The sequence below is a fragment of the Acomys minous genome (assembly GCF_964271855.1).
Source record: "Acomys minous genome assembly, chromosome: 17".
Classification (NCBI taxonomy): domain Eukaryota; kingdom Metazoa; phylum Chordata; class Mammalia; order Rodentia; family Muridae; genus Acomys; species Acomys minous.
Window position 1 is genome coordinate 22,008,960 of NC_140500.1, and position 12,195 is coordinate 22,021,154.

At 49.3% G+C, this 12,195-nt stretch overlaps 1 protein-coding gene across 1 annotated transcript in view; it reads left to right on the forward strand.

Annotated features, from left to right (window-relative positions):
* Positions 1–12,195, forward strand: part of CLSTN3 (calsyntenin 3) — a 32,672-nt gene that overhangs the window by 5,934 nt on the left and 14,543 nt on the right. Inside the window, exons 6-12 of the mRNA XM_084764896.1 lie at positions 101–286; positions 664–945; positions 1,631–1,743; positions 6,356–6,518; positions 7,088–7,144; positions 7,958–8,115; positions 8,246–8,394. Coding sequence (XP_084621022.1) covers positions 101–286; positions 664–945; positions 1,631–1,743; positions 6,356–6,518; positions 7,088–7,144; positions 7,958–8,115; positions 8,246–8,394 — 1,108 coding nt within the window. The remainder of the gene's footprint in view (positions 1–100; positions 287–663; positions 946–1,630; positions 1,744–6,355; positions 6,519–7,087; positions 7,145–7,957; positions 8,116–8,245; positions 8,395–12,195) is intronic.

Consider the following 12,195-nt stretch of genomic DNA (forward strand, 5'->3'; position numbering starts at 1 on the left):
CCGGAAGCTCGTTTCCAGGCAGGCTTCCATCCTGGTCAGGCCATCTTCTTCAGTAGGGGCTGCCTTGCCATCTGCCTTTCTCTCTGTCTCACCTGTGCAGGCTGGAACAAAAGGATCGAATATGCCCCAGGCGCCGGGAGCTTGGCTCTGTTCCCGGGCATCCGCCTGGAGACGTGTGACGAGCCACTGTGGAACATTCAGGCCACCATAGAGCTGCAGACTAGCCATGTGGCCAAAGGCTGCGACCGAGACAACTACTCCGAGAGGGCACTGCGGAAGCTCTGTGGTGCGTGTCCCCCTTCTCCCAGGACCATCCCTTCCCAACCATTCCCTCACCTCCTCTGGCCGTTGCAGGGAGAGGCGCGTGGGTAGCTTACTTTTGTGCTCCATAGGACAGGCAGATAAGGCTTTGGCAGAGATGTGTGGTTGTTGGACCTGTCACAGGTGCATCACAAAACAGTCTCTGGGAGCCATGAAGAGTTGGGTGAATGGGTTGAGTTAATGAGAGATGTTTCTAGAAGAAAGAGAGCTATCCTCCTCTTGTCTTTGAAAGGCTACAAGAGGAGGCGAACCGTTGTCCGCCTTTTCTTTCCTACTCCCTTCTCATTTCCCCAGCAGCTGCTGTTTCAGCTCTGATACCTGTGCCTCTCGGGGTCTCTGCAGGTGCTGCGACTGGGGAAGTGGACTTGTTGCCCATGCCCGGCCCCAACGCCAACTGGACAGCAGGGCTCTCTGTGCACTACAGCCAGGACAGCAGCCTCATCTACTGGTTCAATGGCACCCAAGCTGTGCAGGTTCCCCTGGGTGGCCCAGCAGGCCTGGGCTCTGGGCCACAGGACAGCCTCAGTGACCATTTTACCCTGTCCTTCTGGATGAAGCATAGCGTGACTCCCAGCAAGGGGAAGAAGGAGGAGGAGACCATCGTGTGTAACACAGTCCAGAATGGTGAGCCCCGACCTCTGAGGTGGGACACTGGCTCCTTATCCTACATTTTGTCATCTGTCACTACCCAGTGAGGACTGTTGACAGGTCTCTTCCCCTGTTTTAATTTGTAAGTTGCCGGTTTTTTTTCTTTCTTTCTATTTTTTTTTTTAAAGACAGTCTTGCAATGTGGTCTTGAACAGTCCTCCTGCATCAGCATTCTGAGTGCTGAGACTGCAGGATTGCCCCATTGTCCTCCTGGGCCCCCCTCCTCCCTTGCCCTGTTGCCTAGGCTGACCCTGAACTCCTGGCCTCCAGAGATCCTCATGCCTCACTATGCCTAGATTGCTGCGACTACGGCAAACACATCACGCCCAGCTCACGGGCTGGTTTTCCACCCCTGAGACTTGCTGAGACTTGCTGAGATGGTATTTTGAGATGTTCCTACTCAGGGTGACATTATCCTTCTCACTGGCAGTTGCACCCCTGTCCCATCTTTTCACCCACCAAAGCCACCATTGCACACAGTGATGGTTCGCCCGTCCCTTCTCTTCCAACCCCAGCCTGCCCTTCGTTCCCTAGGAGCTGATTGGCTCTGTCCCCACACACCCTTTTCAATGGCACTGGGAATGGGAGCTCGCCATCCTCCCTTTGAACCCTTTCCTGCCTCAGGCCTATGCTTGACTCCTGTCCCCTTCCTGCCCCTTAGAGGATGGCTTCTCTCACTACGCCCTGACTGTCCATGGCTGCAGAATCGCCTTTCTCTACTGGCCGTTGCTTGAGAGTGCACGTCCAGTCAAGTTTCTCTGGAAGCTGGAGCAGGTGAGGTTCGGTGGGGCTCCGAGAGAGCTGACTGGCTGGAAGTAACTTTTTGGGATGGGGGCTTCAGAGCTGCTGGGGTGGTTGTTGTTTTGGTTGCTTTCTCGACAACCTCAGCTCCCCGCCTCCCCCATTAGTCTACCCCAGGTTGCCCTGTCCTCCAAAGGCTTGCAGCCTAGAGAGGCATTCATGGATGGAAGGGAAGGAAGGACCACTGTCTACTCAACCCGACCTGCCATCTTGGCTCTTGTTTCATTTCCTTTTCTTCTATATAAACCCATATAACAGTGTATGTCTTTGATTCTTAGCTGTAACCAGGAAACAGAGTGACGCTGGGGTGCAGTTCACAGCTCAGGGTGGAGTGTTGATTGGGAAGCCAGCTGCTTTTCAGTACAGGGTTATTTATTTTTTTTTATTTGTTTTGTTGTTTTGCTTTTTTAAGAAACGGTTTCTTTGTATAGCCTTGACTGCCCTAGAACTAGCTCTGTAGACCTGGCTGGCCTAGAACTCACAGGAATCCACCTGCCTCTGTCTCCTGAGTGCTGGGATTAAAGGTGTGTGCCACCACTGCCCAGCTAATATTTTTAAATTTTGTAATTTTCACTTTATAGGTTTTATTTTTATTACTTTTTAAGATACGGTCTCTTGCCAGGCAGTGGTAGCACACGCCTTTAATCCCAGAACTTGGGAGGCAGAGGCAAGTGGATTGCCGTGAGTTCGAGGCCAGCCTGGTCTAAGTGAGTTCAGGACAGCCAGGACTACACAGAGAAACCTTGTCTTGAAAAACTGGGGAAAAAAAAAAAAAAAGATAGGATCTCTTTGTAGCCAAGGCTGATCTTGAATTTGCTAAATAGGGGATGGCCTTGAACTCCTGACCCTTCTGTCTCCACTTCTCAAGTACCTGGGTTACAGGTGTTACCACCACGCAACGCTAAACTTTAGCCTTTAAAAAGAATTCTACATCCTGAGGTTGCTGTATGATTAAAAAATACAATAGAGGGCTGGAGAGTTGGCTCAGAGGTTAAGAGCATCGTCAGTCCTTCCAAAGGTCCTGAGTTCAATTCCCAGCAACCACATGGTGGCTCACAACCATCTATAATGAGATCTGGTGCCCTTGTCTGGTGTGTAGGCACATATTCAGGCAGAATACTGTATAAATAAATAAATAAATAAATAAATAAATAAATAATTTTTAAAAAAAGTCCAGTTCATTTCTCTTAAAAAAAAAAAAATACAATAGAGCTTTGTAGACTTAAAACCACTCTCCACACGTAATCATCACTATTTTGCCCATGCTTATGAAAGATATAAAAAAAATGGACAAAAGAGTTAAGATCCTCTCTTAAACCCACACCTCTAAGTTGCAGTCTGTTAGTCTGTTTTTTGAGATGGTCTTTACTCTTGAGTCCAGGCTGGCCTTTGTAATCCTCCTGCCTCTTCCTCCTGGGTACTGGGACTGTAGGTTTGTGTCGCCATGGCCAGCGCATCCTGGCTGTTGACTCTCCAAGTTGACTGCAAAGACCAGTGAGGGCCAGCTTGAGTTTCTGTCTTCTACCTTCTCTATAAACCTGGCGATGTGATTTATAAATGGAAAAAAATGTACAGGAAAGAGGAGGGAGGGGAGGGCCTGGAAAGCCTACAGGGTACGTAAGTGGGGTCTGCTTACACAAGCTTTGCTGTCTGTGCACGTGTTTAGGGGCAGGATTTGCTGTTTGCTGCTTCTGGATCTTTCTCCATGTCTTGGCCTTCTTACCCTGCCTCCTACTTTTCCCTGGGATGCTGAAGATTGAGTTTAGGGCCTTACTCTGCTACTGAGCTGTGTCCCCAGCCCACTTTTTTGTTGTTGTTGTTGTTGTTGTTTTGTTTATTGGTTTTCTTTTTATTTATTCTTCCCTTATATATTATATCCCCTCCCAACTGCATTTTCCCCTCCCTCCCCTCCTCCAGCTCCCCCTTCCCCCCTCCCCCCACTCCCTCCCCCCATCTTCTTTTTTCCCTCTGATCCACCCCATTTATCTCCCCTCAGAAAAGGACAGGCCTTTCAGGGACATCAACCAAACACGGCATAGCAAGCCACAGTCAGGCGCAGATTCTCACGTGAAGACCGGATGAGGCAGCACTGCAGGAGGAAAAGGGTTCCAACAAGTAGGCAAAAGAGCCAGAGACAGGCCCTGCTCCTACCGTTAGGAATCCCACTAGGACACCAAGTCCCAGCCAGTAGATTCTGTGGGCCTTGTTCTTGTGGCGTCTTTGATCCCTTGGCTCCTCCAATCCTTCCTCCCCCTCCTCTGTAAGACTCCTCGAGCTCCGCCTAATGTTTGCCCAGCAGACTTTCTACTTTTTATTTTAAGACAAGGTTTCACTAAGTTGCCCAGGTTGGCCTTTAACTCACTCTGTAGTCAAGGCTGTCCTTGAACTTGTGATCCTCTTGTCCTAGACTCCCAAGGAGCTGGATGACAGGCCTGTTCTCCATGCCAGGCTGAGTGTGTGTGTGTGTGTGTGTGTGTGTGTGTGTGTGTGTGGTGTTGGGGACTGAATACAGGGCCTTACATATGCTAGGTAAGTGCTCTGTCACTGAGCTGCATCCCTAGTCCTAAAGTTTTTCTTTATCGTCTCTTATTTAAAGCATCCATTAGATACCAATTAAGTGCCCACCTTTTCAACAGATAGATTCTAGGGATACAATGGAGTGTAATAACATTAAACAAAATACTCAATTTCATTAGCTTATATTTTAGTTAGGTAAATAAGGTCTTTTATCTTTTTTCCACCCATGCCCCCTGTTTCTTTTCCCACTTCCTCTCTTTGGCAGAGTTGGAGATCCTAGCCCAGGACCTTTTGTGTGGCAAATTAACCCTTGAACCCTGAGTCAGTCCTAATGGAACTAGAGGAGCTTAAAAAAAAAAAATCTAAATAGGAGCAGCAGATGGAAAATCTCTGAGGCAGGGAGGTGTGGCACAGGAGGAAAGGGGAGGGGCCGAAGCGGTGCTCGGAGAGAGACGGCAGTGGCTTTAGGAAGCCTTTGTCTGAAGGCCTTGAAGCAGAAATATGACTCATCAGAGTTATGTTTGAAGACCATCACTTGGGCAATTGTGAGGGGAATATACTAAATAGGTAGAGCAATGGAAGTAAAGCCGGGTCTAGCGGTGTAGGCCAGTGATCCCAGCCACCTTGGGAGATGAGGCAGGAGGATTGAAAGTTCAAGACTACCCTGACAATTTAGTGAGACTTTGTTTGTTGTTGTTGTTTTGAGACAGGGTTTCTTTTGTAGTCCTGGCTGTCCTGGACTTGATTTGTAGATCAGGCTGGCCTCAAACTCACAGAAATCCATCTGCTTCTGCCTCCTGAGTGCTGGCATTAAAGGTGTGTGCTACCACTGGTCTTGGCTCTTTTGTTGTTGTTGTTGTTGTTTTTTTTTTTTTTTTGAGGCAGAGTTTCTCTGTGTAGCCCTGGCTGTCCTGGAATTAGCTTTGTAGACCAGGCTGGCCTTGAACTCACAAAGATTGCCTGCCTCTGCCTCCCAAGTGCTGAGATTAAAGGTGTGTGCCACCATTGCAACAGCATTATTGTCACCGTCACTATCATCATCATCATCATCATCATCTTCATCATCTTCATCATCATTTGGGGATATAGCTCAGTTGGCAGAGTGCCTGCCTACAGATGGCAGTCCAGAGATAGAGAGAAGCCCATAGCTGTTAGTTTTGCTTGGCCTTGAGATGAAAGCACCTGCTGGAGGTTTGGGTTGGAGGATGCAGATGTGAGGGGAGCTGGGGAGCCAAATGGCTTCTATCTTACGCATGTTAAGTTTGAGATGGCCAAAGACAACTGAATGGAAAACCCAGAATTCAAGGAGAGCTCTGGGCTGGACATAGACATGCAGCAGTGTTACCAGTGTGAAGGTGGAGTCTCCTAGGAAGAGAGTGCAGAGCAGAGAGGCGTGAGGGCCTGTGCTGAGCCTCGAGGGCTCTCAACACGGGGAAGGGCAAGGCAGAGACCTCTGTTCCTTCCTCTGCCCATTTTGATGACTCCAGGAGAAACAGCAGAGGCTCCTGTTGGGTTAGAAACAACCCTGGAAATCACAATGTCATCCATCTATTTATTCATAAATATCTCTGGAAAAATTCATTTACAACATAGTTTGGGTTTTTTTGTTTCTTCTTCTTCTTCTTCTTCTTCTTCTTCTTCTTCTTCTTCTTCTTCTTCCTTCTTCTTTTACTCATTATTATTATTATTATTATTATTATTATTATTATTATTATTATTATTATTGAGACAAGAGCTTGTTGTGCTGGCTAGGCTGGCCTTCAAACTCCTGGACTCAAATGATCCTCCTGTCAGCCTCCTGCCTCGCTGGACTTTAGGCATGTGTTCCTGTGGCTAGCTCTGTTATAGTTTTTCATGCTTCTCTGACTCATGGAGTTTTCTGTACTAGGCTGCCCCTGCTGTAAATTTTGGATGAGGTTGCTGTACCTTGAGCTGAGCAGGGCAGCCCTGCTGGAAGAACTGGGGATGTGTAGGTCCGTCCAGTCTTCAGGACACGGAGTAGGGTTGGGAACTAGTTCCTTGGCGAACAAGTAACTGTGGGGCTCTTGCCTTCATTTTGCACCCCCAGGTATGTGACGACGAGTGGCATCACTATGCCCTGAACCTCGAGTTCCCCACAGTCACACTCTATACTGACGGCATCTCCTTCGATCCTGCTCTCATCCATGACAATGGTCTCATCCATCCACCCAGGAGGGAGCCTGCACTCATGATTGGGGCCTGCTGGACCGGTGGGTTCCCTGACCTTCTCAATAAAGACTCAGTGGTTTTAGGGCTGTGAGGGGAGGGGGTCAGGTGAGGAGCGAGGGCGGCCTGCCCCCGCTGAAGAGGCTGCCCCTTGCATGTCCGTAGAGCTAGGTGGGGTGACTCTACTCTGAATGCCCTCCGCTGGAGGAGACCTCTGTTTCTGACGCACCCTCCCCATTGTGTGGGTCAGCAGCCTAAGCATGGTGGGATTTCTGCCCAAAAATCCACAGGGTAACTCCAGCCAGCTCTCACTTTGTCCCCTCAAGGCAGTGAGGATTTCCACAGCCTCTCTGTGGCAGGACAGGAGTACTTCAGAGGACTGTTAGTCTCCCATTTGTACACCTATCTCACCAGAGTCGTCCTGTTTCCTCTGCCACAGAGCAATCTGTAACAGAGGCCCGCAAGGTTGGGGGATGGCACGAGAGCCGGCTGGGACTCTGCTCAGAGCCTGCCAATCCTACATGGCCTAAGAGGACTTAGCAGAATTACAGAACTTCTTGTCACAGCCCTCAGCTCACTGCCACTTTTACCCCCACCCCCCCTTGGTTTGCAGAAGAGAAGAACAAAGAGAAGGAAAAAGGCGGAGACAACAGTACAGACACAACCTCAGGTACACCGTGTGTAGGAATCGGAGACCAGAGTTCTAATCCCGGAGACCAGAGTTCTAATCCCGACTGCCCTACGTGCGCTTCTCTTTCTGCCCCAATCCAGCCTTTCCAGCTTCTGCTTCACCTGCCACCATGGTCCAGGGTCTCTAAGTCTTCAGGCAGGGTCTCCTTGAAGCAGGAAGGCTGGGCATAGCTTGGCTGGATTCCGAGTGGATTTTTTTCCCCCCCCTGCCCATAGAATGTAGCAACATTTTTCTTGCTGACTTTCTACACGGCAGAAAGCAGGTAGCAGGAGGGAGCAGTCTAGGCATCTATGAAACACACACACACACACACACACACACACACACACACACACACACACATCCTCGTCTTCCCGCGTGTCCCTGGAAAGACGCTCTCTCTCACAGTCCGTACCCTCATTTCCTGTGGTTTCCTCCTTTCTCCTCTCAGAAGCTTCTTACATGTCCACTCTTCTTCCTCTCCTCCTCTTCCTCTTCCTCCTTCCTCCTCATTTGTGTTTTCCTCTTCCCCTTCTCCCTTTTGTTCTTCCCGTGTGTGCTAGGGGATGGAACGCGGAGCCTCACACACTCTAGTCAAAACTTCTGTCCTGCCTTTTATGTCACCTGTCTCCTCCCTCCCATCCCTCACGCCCAGTCCTCCCTCAGCCCCCATCTCTTCTAGTTCCATATTTTCGTTTTTGTTCTCAAGCCTGTCGGTTCTTCCTTTCTCTCAGCCCCACCCTCGGCCCCACCTTTCCTCCGCTCCTCTTTTCTCCTCTCATCACCCGGCCTGCGCCTGTGTTCCTGCCCTAGGAGACCCCTTGCTGATCCACCACTACTTCCATGGCTACCTGGCTGGTTTCAGCGTGCGTTCAGGTCGCCTAGAGAGCCGTGAGGTCATCGAGTGCCTCTATGCATGTCGGGAGGGGCTGGACTATAGGGATTTCGAGAGCCTGGGCAAAGGCATGAAGGTATAGTCCTTTCCATTCCCTCTCTTTCCCGGCATGCCCCTGGCCCTCCCCTTGGCCCCTCTACACTTTTGCACCTTTCCTCTCCTGCCTCCTGGTCTTGCTCTCAGCTGTGTCTGTGTCTGGGACCCAGGTCCACGTGAACCCCTCGCAGTCCCTGCTCACCCTGGAGGGGGATGATGTGGAGACCTTCAACCATGCCCTGCAGCATGTGGCTTACATGAACACTCTGCGCTTTGCCACACCGGGCGTCAGGCCCCTGCGCCTCACCACCGCTGTCAAGTGAGTGTTGGGTGGGCGGGCTAACCATAGAGCAGCGTTAGTGTCGCTTTTAAGACCTTACTTCCCTCTCTGAGTCCTGAGGGAGAGCAACACAGCCAACGTCATGTTGGTAGAAGAGCTTGGCCCACAATCAGGCTCCCCAGGGTTTGAGGGTTTTGATTTTCTTTATGCTGACGTATAAAGTGGGACAGACAAGATCGGGAACTTGGGGTCCTGACATTAATTCGGATTCAATACTAATCGTTTGGATGACCTTGGGCAAATGGTGGGCTCTGTTTTTGCCTGTTTTAATTTTACTTTACCAAGTTCTTGCAAAATGAATGTAACGAGCTCAGGCCGCCAATGGTCCCAGGACAAATCCGGCCTGCTCCCTATTCTGGAAGGTTTTAGTGGAGCACAGCCCTGCGGGTTTGCTTCCTCTGCCCTTCATGACCGCTTTTATAGGATGCAGGCAGGTGAGCAGCTGGGGTTGGGACTGGGTATTTCCAGAAGAGAGAGCTTATTTCCTAGCCAGTCCTTCACAGGAAAAGATTGCTGAACTTTGTGTGCTAATGGGATACTTTTCGAGTTCTTGAGCAGAAAACTTGTGGATGAATTCAAGGTTTAAGTGTTCATTAGATATTTTAAAATACGGCTTGACGGACCATAGAACCTGCCTAGTGGAATTGTTATGGATTAAATGCTGCGATCCAGAGCAAGTGGTGCTTGTTCTGTGGGTGTGATTGGCTCCTCTGGGAAGGGCCGGTTTCACCCCTACTATGACAGGCAGTTGTAGGAGACACTGCCATCTAGTGGGTGGATCGCATAATGTTGGAGCTAGATTTCCTGTGTTCTCCCTTCTCTGCCTCAGTTTCTCCATACATTCCCTGAAGCATGTGGCTTCAAATATCTTGGGAGAGGGACCCTTGCCCTGTCATAACTGGGCACAATTATCAGGCTCCAGTGAGACCTGGAGGGGGCTTCCTGGGCCATCCTGTGGTTACACTGTGGAGTTGAAAGTCACAGGCTGTTGAATGTCATGCAGACAAGGTTCAGAGCTGTGTGCTCACCACTAGCAAGAATTTCCTTTGTTAAAAAAAAAAAAGATTTGTTTTTGTGTATATAGGTGTTTTGCTTGCAGGTGTGGCGGTGTACCGCATTTGCAGTGCAGTACTGGAAGCGGCCAGCAGAGGGCATCAGATCCCTAGGATTGGAGTTTCACCCTCTAGAGAGGTGTCACCTGGGTGCCATGAATGGAACCTAGAGCCTCTGGAAGAACAGCCAATGTTCTTAACCGCTGAGTCATCTCTCTTGCCCTCTAGTCAGAATTCTTAAGGTACTTCCATCCCGAAGGAACCAAGAAGGTGCCTCACAGCTTCCATGTACTCAGGGGTTACATCAGAGGAGAGAGCTGTGTTTAGCCAAGGGTGAAACTCTGGCAGGGGCATCCCATAGGGTTTGTGTCAACGTTTTCATTCTCTGGATCATCTGAATCCCTCCTACCTCACTCAGGCCTAGACTAGAGGCTAATCAAAGACCTGGAAATGGACTTTGGTCTTGTCACAAGAGGGAAGGTGCCTTGGCTTTTTTAATTTTAAATGAGGTCTCTCTTTTCTCTTCTTTCTTTCTCTCTTCTCTCTCTCAGAGTCTCATGCTAGCCTCAAATTCACTATCTCTCTGAGGATGACCTTGGCCTCTCTGTTCTCCCTCTTGTGCTTCCCGAGTGCTATGATTAAGGGCACACACTATCACATCATTGTGGCGTTGGGGTCAAACCCCGGCTGCTGTACGTGCTTAGCAAGCATCTTCCCAACTCAAGCTAGTAAGCTCCAGCCCTTATTTTTCTATGGTCTACTGTGTGGTTATTGTCTACCTTACTTCCCTGAGGTCATAAGAGGAAATTTGGAGGTGTGTGTGTGTGTGTGTGTGTGTGTGTGTGTGTGTGTGTGTAACTCACAGTGGACACATCCTACAGCTCCTGTCTTTGTCTTTGTGTGGGCTGTGCCCTCCCCATGCCCCATTGGCACCAGGGCCTTGTGTGTGCCAGGCAAGTGCTCTATCACTGAGCTATATCCCTGGCTCTACCGTCACATTTTATTTTGAGGCCCAAGGTCTTATTAAGATGACAAAGAAATTCGTGAACTTGTTCTGTATCTCAGGCAGGCCTTGAACTTATGATCCTCCTGCCTCAGCCTCTCTACTAGCTGAAATTATAGGACTGTTCCACTGGGATTGGCAAAATTAAATAATATAAATTGTAAAAAAGACGTACTTGTTAGAAAGCCTGCTGTATTGGCATCGGCCCCTGGAGAGATGGAAAGCCATCCTTTCCTCTAGCTTGGCCGCCTCCCCATGGTTCTCGTCTTTATACCTATGTGCTGCAGCTTCTGCCCAGTTCTCGAAGCGCCTCAACCCAGATGCGTCAGCGCGGAAGTAACTGACTTTAAATAACCGACATCCAAAGGGGCCAGGGCTCCAACCTTCTTCTCTAGCGGCCTCTCTGTCCTTGAAGTCACTCAGGCCTGAGTCGCCTCTGGCTCTTCTCTGTCTTTGTCCTTCATGCTCTACCAGTTGTCAAGTCACACGGGGGGGGGGGGGGGGGGGGGCTTGGGGAGGGGCTTGTCCCTGAGCTTGGACATCTGAAGTTTAACTCTTTAACTCAATCCTCCTGTCCTATGGTCTTACCCTTTCTAGCTGGCTGATTCCGCTCGACCTCGCCTCTACCTAAGACTGGGCCAGTGATCTTAAATCAGACTTTTGTTGTTGTTGTTGTTGTTTTTGTTTTTGTATTTGCTTTGCTTTTGATACAGTTCTGTTGCTGCCTCCAAGGCACTGGAATTATAGGTGTACACTACCACGGCTGGCTCGAAACAGACTTTAATAATTTAAAAAATAAGATGGCAGGCAACAGATAATATCTTATATGGAGAAGTTTATTAAATGATCATGGGAGAGCAGGGGAATGAGGGGAGTAAGCCAGAGAGAGACAGAGAGACAGAGAGACAGACAGAGAGAGAGACAGAGAGACAGAGAGACAGAGAGACATATATATATATATATATATATATATATATATATATATATATATAGAGAGAGAGAGAGAGAGAGAGAGAGCGATAGGGATAGAGAGACAGAGAGGGAATAAGAGAGAAACAAGAAAGAGAGAGGTAAGAGAGTGGTAAGGGGGGGGGGCGAGGTGGGTCTGTCCTGTTATACAGTCCTAAGTAAGGCCACGCCCCATGGCCAAGCCCCATGGTGGGTAAGCAATGACATCACAGGTACACCGACTGGAGCAGAATCCTAACATAGACCCTTTCCTAATGGGAAAAAAAAAAAAAAAAGACACCATGAGGTCTGTTTTCATAAACCTGCAAATCAAACTCCAGTCACTGACTCAGGCTCTTAGCCACGGCTGCCTGCCAGCTTTCTTGCCTCTCACTCCGCACTCGTTATCACCGCACTAACTTCCTCCTGTGCAAAGTCCGCCGCTCTTTCAAAGCTACCTCAACTGCAAATTTTCCTAATTCTTCCTCCCTTCCTTTAAAAAAATATACTCTGTAACTGTCCTGCCCAGAAAGGAATTTCTCCTTCTTCGGAAGCCTCACTCTTCTTTTCCATTCCCCACCCCAACTCTTTCTGGGGCGCCCACAGTGTGGGTCTGTGTGTCATGCAGGATCTCTGAGCAGGTCATTTATATGGCCTTTGGGGCAGCTTTCTTCCTGTTTGAATCTCCTAGAGCACTAGTGAGCCCAGAACTGGTGCCTCCTGGGCTGCGCTCCCAGGCAGCTAGGCTCATGTGTAGGTTAGGACAGGTTCCTTGTG